The sequence below is a fragment of the Heloderma suspectum genome, chromosome 6, assembly GCF_057233095.1.
Source record: "Heloderma suspectum isolate Gila_16-S chromosome 6, 16-S_ref, whole genome shotgun sequence".
Lineage (NCBI taxonomy): Eukaryota > Metazoa > Chordata > Lepidosauria > Squamata > Helodermatidae > Heloderma > Heloderma suspectum.
The window spans coordinates 129,108,029-129,126,755 of record NC_139463.1 but is presented as its reverse complement, the minus strand read 5'-3'; the positions used below and the strand labels follow the sequence as shown (position 1 = coordinate 129,126,755).

Here is an 18,727-nt window from a genome sequence, read left to right as displayed (position 1 = left end):
TCTAAGAGAGTGGGCGTGGCCGAATGGGGGCGCGGCCAAAAGGAAGAGGAACCCCCTTTGTGGGTGGAGCCAAATAAGGGCGTAGCCAATGAAGGCAAGCCGAGGTTGCTAAGGAACGGGATGGGGCGGGGCCTGAGAAGGAGGGGGAGCTAAAGATCTCTGGGGCAGGGGGCGTGGCGAGCCTCTCACCCGCTTGCGTGGTGTCGCTGAGGTCCCAGCGCCGAGCTGCTCCTCTGGGGAAATGCCTCAGGCGCCGCCCCGCCAGGCTCAGGCTGCCCGAGGCCGCCGCTTCTTCCAAGGCGCGCTCTGGGCCAGGAAGAGGGCCGGGCGAAGAGGGGGAGGGCGGGGGCAGCGACTCGGCCCCGCCCTCGCCCGCTGCCATCCCGCACGCTAGGCTGTCTCCGCTGCGGCACCCGCCGGCCGAATGAGAGCTGCGACGCACAGGCAGCGAGACCTCAGCCAGAGGGGGCGGTCCTTGAATCACCGCGTCAGCCTATCACAGGCCGGCCACGCGGGGCACCGGAAGCAGCAGGGCGCCAGGCGGGGCGTACGCACACCCGGCAGCCAATCTGGTGGAAAGCGACGGCCCGTTCTTCTTCCTTTTCCTCCAATCAAATGCGCGAGGGGAGGGACGCGGGGGCATTCGTCGTCGTCTAGCGAATGAGACGTTTGTGCGTGCAATGACTGCCATTTCAACCAGCGTGAATTCGTCCTACGGCATTCAAAGAGGCGGTACGTGAAATTATTGACCAATCATTACCCATGCAACTAGAAAATGCGCTTATCACAGCGCGCAATGGGGCGAAGGCGAGCTCGCCTATATGACTGATGGATATATTACCAATCAGGCGAAAGGTGACGATTCCCGATGCTTTTGGCGGCAACGGTTGAAAGATTGAATGTGCGGTAGCGGGAAGTGGGGGGGGGGGTGTCCTTTGCTTGGTTTTAAGCAAGGGGGAGGCAAGAGTGGCAGCGATACCAGCCACCCAGAAATGGGTGAAAACCCAGAAATGGTTTTCCCCGGGGAGGGTGGGTGCTGAGGGCTGGCTAAGGTCCAATCAGAGTAAGAGCTACCCCGGGAGAGGCGGGCGCTAAAAGTTTGAATAGCAAGGTGACTGACCAATCAATAGCAGGAGCATGAGTGGCAGAGAAAATTAATGTCTGATTGACAGACCATTCTGCCAATATTGTGTCAGGTTGGTGTGAAAAAAGGGCGGGAGGGTACACAATAGCTGGAATGCGTCGTGGTACAGGATGACTGAAAAGAAAGTGGTGAAAAGAAAGTCCGATGCTGTAAAGAACAATATTGTTTAGGAACCTGGAATGTCAGATCAATGAATCAAGGTAAGCTGGAGGTGGTCAAACATGAGGTGGCAAGATTGAACATCGACATCCTGGGAATCAGCGAACTAAAATGGACAAGCATGGGCGAATTTAATTCAGGTGACCATCATATCTACTATTGTGGGCAAGAATCCCCTAGAAGAAATGGAGTAGCACTCATAGTCAACAAAAGGGTGGGAAAAGCAGTACTGGGGTACAATCTTAAAAATGATAGAATGATCTCAGTACGAATCCAAGGCAAACCATTCAACATCACAGTAATTCAAGTCTATGCCCCAACCACTGAGGCCGAAGAAGCTGAGATTGATCGGTTCTATGAAGACCTACAACACCTTCTAGAACTAACACCAAAAAAAGACGTCCTCTTCATCATAGGGGATTGGAATGCTAAAGTAGGAAGTCAAGAAATCACCGGGATAACAGGCAGGCATGGCCTTGGTGTACAAAATGAAGCAGGACAAAAGCTAATAGAGTTTTGCCAAGAGAACACGCTGATCATAGCAAACACTCTTTTCCAACAGCACAAGAGGCGACTCTACACATGGACGTCACCAGATGGTCAATATCGAAATCAGATTGATTATGTCCTTTGCAGCCAAAGATGGAGAAGCTCCATACAGTCAGTCAAAACAAGACCTGGAGCTGACTGTGGCTCAGATCAGGAGCTGCTTCTTGCAAAATTTCAGCTTAAATTGAAGAACGTCGGGAAAACCACTAAACCGTTCAGGTATGACCTAAATCATATCCCTGATGAATATACAGTGGAGGTGAGGAATAGATTTCAGGGATTAGACCTGATAGACAGAGTGCCTGAGGAACTATGGACGGAGGTCCGTAACATTGTTCGTGAGGCAGCAACTCAATCCATCCCAAAGAAAAAGAAATGCAAGAAAGCAAAGTGGCTGTCTGATGAGGCTTTACAAGTAGCTCACGAAAGAAGGGAAGCGAAAAGCAAGGGAGAAAGGGGAAGATATATCCAACTGAATGCAGAGTTCCAGAGAATAGCAAGGAGAGACAAGAAGGCCTTCTTAAATGAACAATGCAAAGAAATCAAGGAAAACAATTGAATGGGAAAGACTAGAGATCTCTTCAAGAAAATCAGAGATCTCAAGGGAACGTTTTGTGCAAAGACGGGCATGATAAAGGACAAAGAAGGCAGGGACCTAACAGAAGCAGATGAGATTAAGAAGAGGTGGAAAGAATACACAGAAGAACTATACAGGAAAGATCTTAATGTCCCTGATAGCCATCATAGTGCGGTCACTGAACTTGAGCCGGACATCCTAGAGAGTGAAGTCAAGTGGGCCTTAGGAAGCATTACTAACAACAAAGCTAGCGGAGATGACAGTATTCCAGCTGAGCAATTTAAAATCCTAAAAGATGATGCTGTTAAAGTGCTGCACTCAATATGCCAACAAATCTGGAACACTCAACAGACTGGAAAAAGTCAGTTTACATTCCAATTCCAAACAAGGGCAATGCCAAAGAGTGTTCAAACTACCGCACCATTGCACTCATTTCACATGCCAGCAAGGTGATGCTCAAAATCCTACAAGCTAGGCTTCAGCAGTATGTGACCCGAGAACTACCGGAAGTACAAGCTGGGTTTCGAAGAGGCAGAGGAACTAGAGATCAAATCGCCAACATTCGCTGCATCATGGAGAAAGCAAGAGAATTCCAGAAAAACGTCTATTTCTGCTTCAATGACTACGCTAAAGCCTTTGATTGTGTGGATCACAACAAACTGTGGCAAATTCTGAAAGAGATGGGAGTACCAGACCACCTTACCTGTCTCCTGAGAAACCTGTACGAGGCCAAGAAGCAACAGTAAGAACCAGACATTGGGAGAGGAGTACGACAAGGCTGTATATTGTCGCCCTGCTTATTTAACTTATATGCAGAGTACATCATGAGAAACGCCGGGTTGGATGACTCAAAGGTCGGAATTAAGATTGCGGGGAGAATTATCAACAGCCTCAGATACACAGACGATACCATCCTAATGGCAGAAAGCGGAGAAGATCTAAAGAGCCTCTTGTTGAGGGTGAAAGTGGGGAGTGCAAAAGCTGGTTTGAAATGCAACATTAAAAAAACTAAGATCATGGCATCTGGCCCCATCACTTCCTGGCATATAAAAGGGGAAGAAATGGAAGCAGTGACAGATGTTATTTTCTTGGGCTCCAAGATCACCGCAGACGGTGACTGTAACCATGAAATTAAAAGACGCTTGCTCCTTGGGAGGAAAGCTATGGCAAACCTAGACAGCATAGTAAGAAGCAGAGACATCACCTTGCCGACAAAGGCCGGCATAATCAGAGCTGTGGTTTTCCCAGTAGTAATGTATGGCTGTGAGAGCTGGACTGCAAGGAGGTCCAATCAGGCAATCCTAAAGGAAATCAGCCCTGAGTGCTCATTGGAAGGACAGATACTGAAGCTGAAACTCAAATACTTTGGCCACCTAATGCGAAGAGAAAACTCCCTGGAACAGACCCTGATGCTGGGAAAGACTGACGGCAAAAGGAGAAGGGGACGGCTGAGGATGAAATGGCTAGATAGCATCACTGATGCAATGAATATGGACTTGAGCACACTCCGGGAGAGAGCGCAGGACAGGAAGGCCTGGCGTGCTATGGTCCATGGGGTCACGAAGAGTCGGACATGACTGAACAACAGAACAACAACAACAACAACAGGATGACTTCAATGTCATAGGCTTTCTCTGATCATGGGCAGAGTGCCTTTCCCCTTAAACAAAAGCCTGGTCATAGCCCAAGAATAGAGTGGTTGGCCAACTGACTGCCACAACTGGTGAACCATTCCTTGAAGCCCAGAATGCTACTTTGAGCATGTCCAGAGTGCCTTTTCCTCCTTGCTGATTAACTGCAACCGGCTCAAATGCAGCTATAGTTCCTCCTTGTGCGGGGAAAGCGCTGAAGCCAAGCGCCTCCCAGTCTTCCAGGCCGGCCTGGGTCTCGGTACCTCCCTTTTCTGGAGAGAGGGAGAAAAAAGAATCCTAGAAGAGGCAGCCATGCTAGGGTGGACCTTGTCCGCTCAGAACGTTTCCGAGCAGTGGCAGCACAGCCTCCCATAAATACCCCGTGCTAAGCACAATGCACCAGTGCTCCTGTACAGCCTCATGCGGCAACACACACCCCCCCGCGCCCGCCCGCTGCTGTGCTGTGTTGCCTCGCAATCGCATAGGACACGTGCAGCGCCCCAGTGCAGCGGGCCAGCACGCTCTGCTGTGAGGCCCTCATTTCTGTTCCTGGCATTTAAGTGGATTTAGCACAAGTGCTGCACGCCATTTTGTTTTCCTTAGCCGCTTTGAGCACAGAAGTGGAAAGGTGGGATATACACGGAATGAATAAATACTTGATTGTCCTGCAGGCCCTTCTTCATCACGACAGCCTGATGGCATGGGCCCCTGGGGTGCCACAGCCACGCAACCCACAGGGGTGGCCCAGGTCTCGTGCGACACAGTCTAATGTGCAGTTGTCAGCTCAGCAGAGTGTGCCCTGCCGCACTACGCCCACACGGCCCAGCGCCCACATTTATCTGTCACTGCGGGAGCTGCTGTCATATGGTGCTGGGGTAAAATGAGAATTAGGAAAGAAAATACTGGATGTGGTGAATAGTTTGCTGGAAGGGGATTTCTGGATGGGGAAGACAGATAGGCAGCTAAATAATTGGACATAAGCTGAGAGGAGGGAGTGGGAAGTTAAAATCCTTGTAGATTTTAAGCCCTCAAAACTATGAGCTTTGCAACCAAAGTGTAGTAAGCCCTGAGCCATTCAGTTCCACTACATTTCCTCATGCTAAAGGTGGTCTTCTTGTCTACAGAAACACATTTGTCATCATATGCAGGATGTAAAACTACGGCCCACATTGAGCCTCCAGTAGAGTATCTGCAGGTAAGAAGGGCGACGAGGAAACCTGGGGTGGCACCTACTGGTAAGAGGAGTAGGGCTGGGGAACAGAGCAGGGTCCAGTGGGCAAAAGCAGCTGTGGCCCAGGGCACTGGTATTCTCTGGAATGAGAGTGGAGTCTTGTGGGTTAGAACTAGAGGGCAGGATCTAGAATTCCTGAGTCCTCTGGAAGCTCTTGCATGCCCAGTGAGTGGACATACAAGAGCTTTTGATCTGAAGGCAAGCTCAGTGAGGGAGCAGCCAACTGGAATGAGCTGACTCTAAATTTGGCCACAGTGTCTGCTGTATTGCTTTGATTAGTGAGGAAATTTCCAGGGCATCTTTAATAGACCAGACAGCTTTTAAAACATGGCGTTACTAGCCATCCAGGAATACACACATGACCCCCAACCGCCTAATATCTCTTCCCGTTCCCTCTACCCCCAAAATAAGTGGGATTGGAAATCGTTTCGGGGGTAACAAGCCAAGCAGTCCTCACTCTGAATTCAGAACTTACTGACCCCACCCCACCCCAGTTTCCTCTCCCACTCATGGGCCAGTGCTAGATGCTACAAAGGAAAGGTTAAAATAAGCAACAGAACTGAGACAGGTCAATCAGCCCTTCAGGTTTAAGGACAACCCTGAGTGCGAAGTGGAAATATCTCAACTAATAATTATGAAAGAGAAAACTTGCTATGACTCCAAGGAGAGAAATCCCCAGCCTCTACTCCCTGTAGCCCACTGCCCCTCAGAATTCAAGTGTGAGGTTATACGGGAGACACCAGACCACAGAGCACTGCTACAAATCGGAGCTGCTTGCATGATCCAAACCTCTGTGTACACACCTTGGTTGGTCTTTGCTCCCAGGTCCAGGATGGTCCCCAGTGCCTGGGTCACAAAGACAGTCCCAGATGGGTGCTGATGTCACAGTGCCCCAGTAACCAGGGGAACCCCAGTCTCTGTGAAGCCATCAGGACGGCCATTATCACATAGCGCCAATGAGTTTGTGCGCAGAGGCATTTATAAGCCTTGGCCATGCTGAGCCCAGCAACAAGGGTGGGTCTGAGAGCTCACACCCACTGCGCAGGCTACGGCCGGGCAGGCAGACATGAGCGACAGGCGCATCGCCCAAAAATTCAGGAGGAGAAAGCTTCAGCGCTTCTCCCACATCTTTAGCACTGAGGAACTGCTTGGAGTGAGCATGTTATATTTTGGCCACAGGGCAGGGAGGAGACCTATGTGGGAGCAGAAGGGAAGGAAGAAGCACTCTGCTCGGGGGCTAAGGAAAGGGCTCAGCAGGGGTGCAGGAGCTTTCTCCTTCAGTTGGCATGCATTCTGAACAGGGTCACGACTTTCCCCATGGCTTGACTGCATGTGCAAATTAACTGAAAATGGATCAGTAAACTGGGGACCAAGCTACACCATATTTACTTTGAACATGGAGAAATCCTCAGGAGTTGTCTTTTTCAGCAGATTTTGTTGTCTTTGATCAGAATGTGTCGGCATTGTGATTCACCATGTCTTGAAAAAGTGGGTCGAAGTACGATTTGGCAAGTTGCGCTCTCGCCATGCCTCAGAATATTTATCAGTTCAGGTGTCAACACAGCAAAACACCTGCAAAAAAAGTCAACTTCGTGTTGTCTTAGCCACCTAAAAAATTGTCACACAAACCGATTCTAGAGCAGCCTTGTCCAGCTTGGTGCCCTCCAGATAGGTTGGACTATAACTCTCAGTATGCACCAGACAGCCACACTGGATGGGGCCTGCTGGGAGTTGTAGTCCAACACACCCAAAGGGCACCAAGTAGGCGGAAGGCTGCTCCAGTAGAGCAGAATCACCTCATGGCATCCAGTGTCCACGTGGAGCAAGGGAAAGGCATTTCCCAAGGACTAAGAGTGTGGCAACATTTCTGTGTTTAAAGAAAGGCACTGTTGCCTCCTGCTGCGCGTCTAGAGAAACGCATTGGATATCTCTTGCGGTATCGCTCGCTTTCCTATCTTCCCTGTGCAACAACAAATGAAAACGTCTATGAAACTGGTTTCACGTTGGTTCAGTGAATCTTGGTTTCCCTTAAAGAACTCTGGAGATTATTGTTTGTGCCGGTACTGAGAACTTTTGGTTAGAGATTGCTGGCCCCTCTTGGCACTTAAGCAGCAGCCCTGGCAGGGCAGCTCCTGGGCCACACGGAAGCGTGTCCTGGCAAGCCTTCTGTGCTTTTAATGAGGGTAGGACAGCCAGACATTCAACAGGTGGCCCTTTTTCTGCCACTGCCTGTCCACGCTAGGAGAAAGCCACACCTCTTGAAATCCTGCCAGGTGTTCCCTCGGGATGGGGTCCAGCACCTCTCTTCGGTGCAATGAAGCACAGGGGATAAGATGGTGTGAGGCTGCTTACGCTCTTGCCTCTCTTCTCTTTGCCCGGCCCTCAGCAGCCCAACAAGAAGCAGCGGGGAAGCTCATCCGCAGAGACCACTGAAGAGGAGGAGGCTAGAGGAGGTCCTACCTCTGTCCAGAACTTCCCTCCGGAACTGGTGCGTGAACCTCTCGGGAAGGCCGCCCAGGGAGCTGCTTTGGGAACGGCTTAGGTCAGCCTTCCCCAACCTGGTGTCCTCCAGATGTGTTGGGCTGCAACTTCCATCATTCTCAGCAAGCGTGGCTGACTGGGCATGATTGGAGTTGCAGCCCAACCCATCTGGAGAGACCAGGTCGGGCAAGGCTGGCTGAGGGGGCCCTACCTGCACTCAACGTGACTGAGTCCCTCTTCTCTCACTCTCTCTTCCCCCGACCCTCTCCAGCTGTACTACATCATCTCCTTCTTGCCTGTGAGGGACATGGTGGCTCTGGGCCAATCCTGCCGGTACTTCTACGAGGTGTGCGACAGTGAGGGGGTGTGGCAGCGGATCTGCCGTCGCCTGTCCCCTCGGCTACGGGATGAAAACTCGGGTGGCGCCCGGCCATGGAAGAGATCGGCCATCCTCAACTGTCAGTATAGCCTGGAGCAAAACAAGGGGCCCAAGGAGCGGGAGGCGGAGCTTACGAAGGGGGATCCCTGCAGGAGAAAAGCCTGTGTGGGCCTGGGAGGGGCTGGTGCTGTGCTGATGTGGGAAAGGCAAGGTGGCCAGCTGGAGAAAAGCGCACTCCACAGGGATAGAAAGTGGGTCTTCTCCCCTGCCCCCCAGGAAAGGGGAAGGTCATTCGGATTCGTCTCCAGACAGACCCACATCTCCCACCCTGGGGTCTCTCTGTCCCACAGACACCAAGGGCTTGTACTTCCAAATGTTCAGTGGCCGGCGGCATTTCGTCAGCAAGACCGTTGCCCCGCTGCTCTCGCATGGCTACCGGAAGTTCCTGCCCACCAAGGACCACGTCTTCGTCCTGGACTACAACGGCGCCCTCTTCTTCCTCAAGAACGCCCTGGTCTCCTCTACCATGGGCCACATCCAGTGGCGCCGTGCTTGCCGCTGCACGGTGCTGTGCCGCAGCGCCAAGGACGTACGTGCCCTCGAGGGGGAGCCCAGCCCTCGGCAGGCTTTTCATCTCGCTCCTGCCCGGCGGGGAGCGTGGCAGACTGTGCCGGAACTGGAGCCCTGGTTGAGAAGGGGGGGGACACCCGGCAGCAGGATGCAGGAGCCCCTCCCCGAGCCCGAGTTCCACCCCTCTTGATCTCCCACCCTCTTTCTCCTCCACCTGGAAGCTCATTCTGTATCACTCAGCAACCTGCCAACACATTTCAGAGAAACCATTCCCACAACATGTTTGTTCCACCCTCATTTCTGTTCCCTCCCTTTCTGAGAAAGACATCCAGCCACAAATCTGAGAAAAAAATAAGGAAGTCTTGTGGCACCTTAAAGACTAAGAAATTCATTCTGGCATAAGCTTTCATGGACTGGAGTCCACTTCATCAGATGCATTTGATGGAGCGTGCTCTAGTCCATGAAAGGTTCTGTGGGTGTAAATTAACATTTTGGGTGCCACAAGCCTATGTGTTGTTTTTGTTGCAATAGACTAACTCAGCTGCCCTCTGGAAGCCTGAGAAAGGCGACTCTGGATAGGAAGCGGCCCAGAGGAGCTGCTTCCACCGGCTGCCTTGTGCTCCCACCCCACCCTTTCAGAGCCAGCTGAGCTTGACTGTAGCTGCAGCAGCTCATGCGAGAGGAAGGCCCATATGCAGGGAAGGCACTGATCCCCCTTCTCCAGCATGAACGCAGACCTCTTGGGGAAAGCTGGGCTACCAATGCTACTGTAGTTCTAGCCTGCCTTCCCAACTGGGGACCTTCCAGATGTGTTAATCATAGAATCATAGAATAGTAGGGTTGGAAGGGGCCTACAAGGCCGAGTCCAACCCCCTGCTCGATGCAGGAATCCAAGACAGAGCATCCCTGACAGATGGCTGTCCAGCCTCGCCTTGAATGCCTCCAGTGTGGGAGAGCCCACCACCTCCCTAGGTCATTGGTTCCATTGTTGTTTTGCTCTAACAGTCAGGAAGTTTCTCCTGATGTTCAGCCGGAATCTGGCTTCCTGTCACTTGAGCCCATTGTTCTGTGTCCTGCAGTCTGGGATGACTGAGAAGAGATCCTGGCCTTCCTCTCTGTGACAACCTTTCAAATACTTGAAGAGCGCTGTCCTATCCCCCCTCAGTCTTCTCTTCTCAAGGCTAAACATGTCCAGTTCTTTCAGTCTCTCTTCATAGGGCTTTGTTTCCAGTCCCCTGATCATCTTTGTTGCCCTCCTCTGAACCCTCTCCAGCTTGTCTGCATCCTTCTTAAAATGTGGTGCCCAGAACTGGACACAGTACTCCAGATGAGGCCTAACCAGTGCTGAGTAGAGGGGAACTAGTATTTCCCGGGATTCGGAAGCAATGCTTCTATTAATGCAGCCCAAAAGAGCATTTGCCTTTTTTGCAGCCAAATCACATTGTTGGCTCATATCCAGCTTGTGATCGACAACAATTCCAAGATCCTTCTTGCTTGTAGTGTCGTTGAGCCACGTTTTCCCCATCTTATAATTGTGCATTTGGTTTCTTTTTCCTAGGTGCAGAACTTGGCATTTATCCCTATTCAGTGTCATTCTGTTGTCTTCTGCCCAGCGCTCCAGTCTATCCAGATCACTTTGAATTTTATTTCTGTCTTCCAAAGTATTAGCCATCCTGCCCAATTTTGTATCATCTGCAAATCTGATCAGCATTCCCTGCACCACCTCCTCCAAGTCATTAATAGAAATGTTGAAGAGCACTGGGCCCAGGACTGAGGACTCCAGTGTCAACTATGCTGGCTGGGGGATGCTGGGAGTTGTAGTCCAAACTATCAGGAGGGTGCCTGGTTGGGAAAGGTTGTTCTCATCTGTATCCCACTCCTCACTTCTATACCTCCTCTGCGTCCCAGTCTTGCTGCCTTCCAAGTCACTGTTATCTCAAGCCTCACCATGTTTTCCTTTCTCCCTTGAAGTTTCCTGAATAGCAGGACTTTGACTGCAAAAGAGAAGCAAGATGAGCTGTGCAACAGATAGGCTGAAGGGTGCCACCTTTCTTTTCCCTTAGCCCTGGTCCTGTGACTATAATGGCAGGTTTACGCACAGATGCTTGGCAAGTGAAGCTTTTTCCGTGCTAAGTTTCTGTGTATTGGGTACTCTTAAAACAGAGCAGGAGCAGGAGCTAATTCAGAAACAAGGGCAAGAGTTTCATTGCCAGTCCGTATAAGACTGGAGTGTGCAAACAGTCTTAAACTGGCAAACATAGAAGCATAGAATCATAGAATAGTAGGGTTGGAAGGGGCCTACAAGGCCATCGAGTCCAACCCCCTGCTCAGTGCAGGAATCCAAGTCAGAGCATCCCTGACAGATGGCTGTCCAGCCTCGTCTTGAACGTCTCCAATGTGGGAAAGCCCACTACCTCCCTAGGTAATTGGTTCCATTGTCATATTGCTCTAACAGTCAGGAAGTTTCTCCTGATGTTCAGCCAGAATTTGGCTTCCTGTCACTTGAGCCCATTATTCCGTGTCCTGCACTCTGGGATGAGCCAGAAGAGATCCTGGCCTTCCTCTCTGTGACAACCTTACAAGTACTTGAAGAGCACTGTCCTATCCCCCCTCAGTCTTCTCTTCTCAAGGCTAAACATGCCCAGTTCTTTCAGTCTCTCTTCATAGGGCTTTGTTTCCAGTCCCCTGATCATCTTTGTTGCCCTCCTCTGAACCCTCTCCAGTTTGTCTGCATCCTTCTTCAAGTGTGGTGCCCAGAACTGGACACAGTACTCCAGATGAGGCCTAACCAGTGCTGAGTAGAGGGGAACTAGTACTTCGCGGGATTTGGAAGCTATGCTTCTATTAATGCCGCCCAAAAGAGCGTTTGCCTTATTTACAGCCAGATCACATTGTTGGCTCATATTCAGCTTGTGATCGACAACAATTCCCAGATCCTTCTCGCTTGTAGTGTGGTTGAGCCACGTATCCCCCATCTTGTAACTGTGCATTTGGTTTCTTTTTCCTAGGTGCAGAACTTGGCATTTATCCCTGTTAAATGTCATTCTGTTGTTTTCTGCCCAGCGCTCCAGCCTATCCAGATCACTTTGAATTTTGTTTCTGTCTTCTAAAGTATTAGCCATCCCGCCCAATTTTGTGTCATCTGCACATTTGATCAGCATTAATAAATCATGCTAGTGTTTCTTCATTCTTATAAAAATCGGATTTAGAGAGATGATCATAATAATGCTTAATGTTTAGATAGCACTTTTCTTACGTGCTCCTATATTTCTCTGCCATTTTTACAGCAGCCTGTATGACATGCAGATACTGAGGCTGAGAAACAGCAGCCTGCCTCAGACCACCCAGTCCGTTGCTACACTGGAGATTTCCTGCTCACAACTCGCACTTTTAACCACTATGCTGTGCCTGCCCTTAATAGCTACGCCGGTATCATTGGCTTTACTTCCATGCTAACTCATAGGGTATGGGGACAGTTAGTGATGGGGGAGCATGACCCAGGCAAGCACAGAGGTGGTCTGGCTTCAGGCGCAGAGCCAGTCACTTGACCATTTACAGTACAGTGTCATTCCCCTCTAGGGGAAGACGATAAACAGACCTGTGGCACCCTGATGATGGATGAATTTCACCCTGCGCTTGCAGAAGCTCTTTCTGCAATAAATGAGCTCGCCTTTCAAGTGCCCCAGGAGGACTCCTGGCAACTCCTGGATACCCATTTGGTGGGCAAGAGGGAAGATAAACCCCACCTCCCCTGGGTGCACAGATTGGCCTCCCAGTTCCTTCTTCCCATTCTAGATCCCTGCTTAGTTACGGCCGCTTCCCGCGTCTTCCGACTTCCTGATGCTGGGGCCTCCTGCTTTGTTATGCCTGCAGTTTGCCACAGACCCCCGGAGTGACACTGTATACCGCAAGTACCTGTACGTGCTGGCAACCCGGGAACAGCCGGGAACAGCAGCCGCGGGGCGCAGCGAAAGCTCTGGCACAGCCACCAGCGGCCGCCTCTGTGACTGCGTGGAAGTCTACCTGCAATCCAGTGGGCAGCGGGTCTTCAAGATGACCTTCCATTTCTCCATGAAGTTCCAGCAGATTGTGCTGGTGGGGCAGGAGACAGAAAGGTCCCTCTTGCTCCTGACAGGTGAGAGGAGAAAAGCTGAGCGAGAGGGGTAGCCACCGCCCCGCCCCCCACCACGCACGCCCAGGCAAAGGCTTAGCGGAGGGGTAGGGCACATGGCGACAGAGACTGCAGTTTAACAAATGCTTCGTGGATCGGGGCTCCCACTCACGGAGAGGTGCACGAAAGCAGCCTTCCCCTACCTGGTGCTCTCCAGATGTGTGGGAGTGCCGGGAGCTGCAGTCAGCACATCTGGAGAGCATCAGGTTGGAGAAGGCGTGCTAAAGAGGGGATACTTCTCCAAGGAGGAGCAGGCCCCGCCGTTTGCTCCTGTAACTGTTGGCAGGATGGGAGACACTTTGCCCCTCTTTCAGGGTGCTTCTGTCCACCACAGCATGGGCGACCTCTGCACAGGAGACCCCTGGGATATCCCTCTATGTCTTTTACTGGAAACTGTCCTCCTTATGGGGAAGAGTGAAGAGCCACATTATACACGGAGCCTGTGCAGACCACATGGGAGTGAGCTACGGCCCTCCCCTCCTCCCATCCAACAGCCCTTGTACGGCGCTGCCGCCGGCCTTTTGCCTGTGCTTGCGTGAGTGCAGCCTCATGTTCCCCATTACCCTCCCCTTGCGGGGTGGGCTCTTTCCCCACAGAGGAAGGGAAGATCTACAGTTTGGTGGTGAATGAGACACATCTGGATCAGCCGCGCTCCTACACCGTGCAGCTGGCGCTGCGCAAAGTCTCCAAGTGCCTTCCCCACATCTCCATCCGCAACATGCTCTCCAACCAGAGCAGCGCTGTCTACCTCACAGGTAACTCGACAGACGCCCACCTGCCGGCAAGACCAGTCTCATCCCAGAGGCACAATGCTGGGCTCCACAGCCTCTGCCCGGGCTTCTTCGCCCTGTCCCATGCCCTGCAGAGAAAGAGACAGCCATCCCTGGACGGGAGGTCCAGCAGAGGCGAGGCCAGGGTGGTCGCTGGCACACAGGGACCACCCAGTTGGGCACGGAGCGGGAGCGGGGCTCCGGGTGCCCGAGAGGCAGCGTGCTCCTCCGGCCTCGGTGGGAGAGCCCCCTTTGGCTGCAGCCCACTCTGGCTTGCTCGTCCCGTCCCTCCCCGGCCACAGGGGAACGGGCGCGGGGGGCGAGGGAGGATCAGGCCAGAGCCCGAAGCGGGTCAGAGCAAGGCAGCCACCTCGCCCAGCCCTCTGCGCCTCCGGGAGCCAAGCGGGTGTGCCTGGGAAGCGCAAAGCAGGGCACGAGCGAGCGCGGCAGCACCGCCTGCTCGGGCGGCCGGCCACGGGTGCGCGAGGCGGACTGCCTCTGACGCCGGGGGGAGCGCAGAGCCCCCGGGACCAGCAGCCACGGATAGCCTGGTCCTGCATGAGCTTGAGCCATCCACACGGTGGCCATCGCTACATCTCGCGGGGGCGAAATCCACGCTTCAGCCCTGCGCCATGTGAACAAGGACTTCCCCCCGGTCTGACTTGAAGCTCCCGCTGGTCAGTTCTATGGGATGACCCCATCGGGCTCTAGCATTAGGAGCGGGGCAGAAAAACGCCCCCACTCTCTCCACGCCACGCGTCATTTTGTACACCTCTATCATGTCTCCCCTTACTCACCTCCTCTGCAAGCTAAGCAGCCCCAAACACTGCAACCTTTCCCCTGCTCCACAACTTTGATCATTTGGGTTGCCATTTTCTGCACCTTTTCCAGCTCTACAATATCCTGTTTCAGGTACAGTGAGCAGAAGTGCAGACAGTATTCCAAATGTGGTCGCACCGCGGATTTGGTACCACTGCCATGGCTTTTGCCCATTCTTTCAGTGCAGGGGTGGGGAACCACTTTCAGCCCGCGGGCCAGATTCCTTTCAGAGAAGCCTTCGGGGGCTGCATTCCACTGGGGGGGCAGGGCCAGAATACAAAACGTACCAGCATCTTCGTAAAGCTCTTACGTTAAGCTTCAGCAGAGGCGTTTCAACCTTTTAGGACTGCACAAAAGCCACGAAACCAAACATTCAGTGTTTGGGGGAAAGGGTCTGGGGCCAGGGAAGGGGGTGTGGCCATCTGAGGCCCCAGGAGGGCAGGATTTGGCATCCAGGCCTGAGGTTCCCCACCCCTGCACTAGAAGTGTGGGCAAAAGTCATGGTGGTGGTGATGGCACTGGTATACTAGGACCAGTATAGAATATCGGCACGACATGATCCATACCTGGAGGGCTTAGAAGTGATCTCGGAAGGCCTAGACTCGGAAGGCCCAGATGCAGCCAAGGGCTGAGCATGGGGGAGGCCGAGGGGTGAGAAGGGGTCAGTGGGGATCTGGGAGCAGAGAGTCAGGTGGAACCGGACAGGCAGCCCAGAGGCAGCCTGAAGGAGAGGCTGTGCTGGAGATCTGGGCTTTGAATGGGCAGGAGGCGGAGAGGGGGCAGCCCGTCAAGCAGAGAGCAGGAGGGGGTAGAGGCAGCTTGGCAGAACGCAGACAAATGGGGGGGGTGGCATCTGAGGGGGATGAAAACAGCCGGGTTTGTGTGAGCAGGTGGGGCGGTGAGGGGAGTATAGGAAAGATGTGAAAGGAAGAAAGAGAAGCTCGAACCTGATGCAAAACATGGCAGGGAATCCTTGACGAGGCCAAGAGCGGAGGTGTTTCTTCCCAGTGTCCTTGCTTGGCTGCAGCAAGTGAGGAGAGACTCCAGTCCCAATTGGCTCTCCCCTGTCCCAACTCAGAGGGTCGGATTCTACTCTGGGGAGGCCCTCTCTCTTTTGAGGGCTGGGGTGGGTCGACCTGACCCTGTCTCCCCTTCGCAGATGAGGGCACGGTGTACTTTGAAGTCCACTCGCCAGGCGTCTACCACGATCTCTTTGGCACCTTGCATGCTTTTGACCCGCTGGACCCACAGATGCCCCTGGCACTCTCTCTCCCAGCAAAGGTAACGCAGAGGTGGGATTCTGCCCTATGCCAGCCCACCCCAGGGATTGAATGGTTGACATCTAGCATCTGCAGAGACTTTCAGACGCTGTGGGGCAGCGATGGGCAACTGGGAAGTGGGGCCATGGTCAAGATAGGAGTAGATTCTGTGGGAAATGGTGGCAGGATCACGATACCCACTCAGCCTCAACCACTTTCCTGCCCAGACAGCCACTACTGGTCTCCTCTCGTGCCCATCAGTGCTTGTGGAGGCTGCTGGTGCTGGGCTCCCAGGAGCCATGTTTCTTCCTGACACCAGGTCTTGGGTACCAGCAGCCCCCACAAGCAGTGGATTCCCAGAGAAGCCATGATTCCCAGGGTGGCCTGACAACGAGGACTTGCATGATTAAGGGTCTGAAGGTTAGGGAGCCATGACTTCCCCTCCCCCTGCTCCGGAGAGGGAATGCACTCTGCCTGTGCTCAGAAGTGCTCTGCTAGCAAGGTTTCCAGGGAGCGAGTCCTAGCCTCGGGGACAGCTGCCACAGCCGACTACAGAGGCCCCCTCTCAGACAAAGCCCCGTGCCCCGAGCTCCTCGCCACCCGGGGTGGCCCTCCTACCCCATTTGGGCCCCAGGCGTGGGTCAGACTCTCTCAGCCCTTCTGCCTCTCTCCCTTTGTGCCAGGTGCTCAGCTGTGCCCTTGGCTACAACCATCTGGGGCTAGTGGATGAATTTGGCCGGATCTTCATGCAAGGAAGCAACCGCTATGGTCAGCTGGGCACGGGGGACAAGATAGACCGTGGGGAGCCTGCCCAGGTGAAGCAGAAGCCCCGATGTCCCCCACACCTTCCAGCGGGTCCTCTCAAGTAGTGGCGGGGGGTTCAGACCTGTTGAGCCAAATCTGCCCATTCCCCAGAATTCACCTGGTTGGCCCCTTGCAACTTCAGCACAGCCCTTGCTGATTTTGGCCATATCCTGCTTTGGCCTGGCGCTCTCCATCTCGGTGGGCTGTGGCAGCCACATGTAGAATTCCCAGGAGATGTTGAATCAGACAGCGAGGAGGGAACTTTTGTCTTGGATCATCAAGTCTGACCCTCTGCCAGCAGCAGGAAAGCGACCCGAAGCACTTTGGATCAGGGAAAGGGTCTCCTCTGCCGCACGCAGGTCTCCGCTCCGTAACCCTTCCCCCTCCCCAACAGGTGCACTACCTCAAGTGCCCCATAGACCTCTGGTGTGGCCTCAACCACACCCTCGTGCTGAGCCAAAGCGGGGACCTCAGCAAGGACCTGATGGGCTGCGGCTGTGGAGCTGGGGGCCGCCTGCCTGGATGGCCCAAAGGCAGCGCCTCGTTCATTCGGCTGCATGTCAAGGTGAGGGGAGGCCATGTGCCAGAGGGAGAGGGGGCACCTGAGGACTGGGCCGAGATGAAGAGTGTGGCACAGGGACTGGGGTGGGGGCGCTGAATGGAGCAGCCCCCACTGCACAAGGAGCTGCTGCCGGTGGGCCTCTAACACAGAACCTGGCTGGGCCTGGGGAATCCTCTGAGCACCAGCCAGCCCTGCTTCCTTCTCTTTTTTTGGCTGGGTTTTTCGAAGACCAAGTTTCTATCCCACATGGATCACAGGAAAATAATATGGCCATTTCCTGCTCAACGTAGAAACATGTCTGGATGGGATCTGTCATGGTCAGAGGAACAAGACGTGATCACTCAGCATCTCTCCCGCCCCTTCCTGTGTTGTCTCCAAATCTTTTCTCCATGCAGCCGGGAACTGAGAGGAAAGGTTTTAAGATTTGACAAACTGCCCCCCGCTCCAAACTAAGCAAGAAGCAAACACCCGTCCACGTTTTGCAAAGCATGCAGACGATGCTGCTTTATCTGGGGGACCCCCGCTCATGCCACCATGGTTCCGTAATTCGCGGCATGGCTTTATCTCCTGATTCTCAGTGCCCTCCCTGGGGCGGGTCTTGCAGGCCCCACACACGGCCCCCTCCTCACCTGTTGCAGGTCCCGCTGTGTGCCCGCCGCATCTGCTCCACCCGCGAGTGCCTCTACATGTTGTCCAGCCATGACATCGAGGAGGCTCCTGCCTACCGTGAGCTGCCTGCCGGCAAGGCCAGCACACTGCCCAGTGACACGGAAGCCGCGGCCGCCCGGCTGTGTGAGGAGTACCTGAGCCAGCTGCACAAATGCCTGACCCTGGAGGGGCGTGTGGCCAAGATGAAGGAAGCTGTCGGCAGCATGCCGCTCACGACATCCCAGAAGGGCTTCTTCTGGGAGGCTTTGGGCATGATCCAGCAGGCAGCTGAGCTCCGGGAAGCCCCTACTTCCAGCTAGCCCGCGGATCATGGCTCCCCCCCGCCCCCTGCCCCCGATGCCCTGCCCTTATACACACCATGGATCATGATTGACAGAGAGAGAAGACTTCGCACCGAACCATTGGGAGTAAATAAACCACGAGCAGAGCCCTGCTGCAGGGTCCACTGACCTGTATGGGGGAAAGGGCAAGCTGCCATCCCGGGCCTCGGGGGGATGAGGAGCAGCCTGCAGGTGCGTGACGTGCCCTGAGGGGATGGTGTGCAAACATGGGTGCACCTTGGGTCAGACGCGGGTGCCCACAGTGCTGGCATCGGGCCTTCCTACTTCCAGCCTCTCCCTCTCTGGCCCATCTTCTTTAACATCCCTTCCATCAATGGTTAGCCATCAGGAGAAGGAAGCAAAATCTTTCACCACTAGCAGAGCAGGCAGGGGATGGAGGAGGGGGCAGCTACACGCTGGTTATGGGGCACCACCTGGCATTGGGGGGCCTGGCCAGGGTGCTCAGCTGCGGCGACAGCTCCACCACGTGCTCTCTCAGCTTAAAAGGGCTGCTGTCCCTTGTCTCCAGCCCAGAGGACAAAGCCCCCCGCCCAAGTGCTCCCTGGTCCCTGGACAAAGTCTGCTGGCAGCCCAGGGTCACAGCAGGCACAGATGGAGAGCAACCAGCCCTT

At 53.8% G+C, this 18,727-nt stretch overlaps 2 protein-coding genes across 3 annotated transcripts in view; one reads left to right on the top strand and one right to left on the bottom strand.

Annotated features, from left to right (window-relative positions):
• LRCH4 (leucine rich repeats and calponin homology domain containing 4) overlaps window positions 1–466 on the bottom strand; it is a 67,238-nt gene extending 66,772 nt beyond the window's left edge. The window contains exon 1 of one of the 2 annotated variants that reach the window (XR_014784014.1): window positions 190–455. Coding sequence is in view for 1 of the 2 variants with exons in the window: in XM_084806916.1 (XP_084663042.1) it covers window positions 190–382 (193 nt within the window). In the remaining variant the exon portion in view is untranslated. Of the gene's footprint in view, window positions 1–189 lie in introns of both variants that reach the window. The other variant, XM_084806916.1, reaches the window with a different exon arrangement.
• A 728-nt stretch (window positions 467–1,194) lies between these two features.
• On the top strand, window positions 1,195–18,208 carry LOC146343219 (F-box only protein 24-like). Its single transcript, XM_084808709.1, has 10 exons — window positions 1,195–1,344; window positions 5,185–5,255; window positions 7,678–7,779; window positions 8,044–8,230; window positions 8,502–8,740; window positions 12,595–12,856; window positions 13,489–13,647; window positions 15,641–15,762; window positions 16,939–17,109; window positions 17,745–18,208. The coding sequence occupies exons 1-10, from the start codon at window positions 1,335–1,337 to the stop codon at window positions 18,072–18,074; spliced, it is 1,653 nt and encodes a 550-aa protein (XP_084664835.1). The 5' UTR covers window positions 1,195–1,334; the 3' UTR covers window positions 18,075–18,208.
• Window positions 18,209–18,727: the final 519 nt, after the last annotated feature.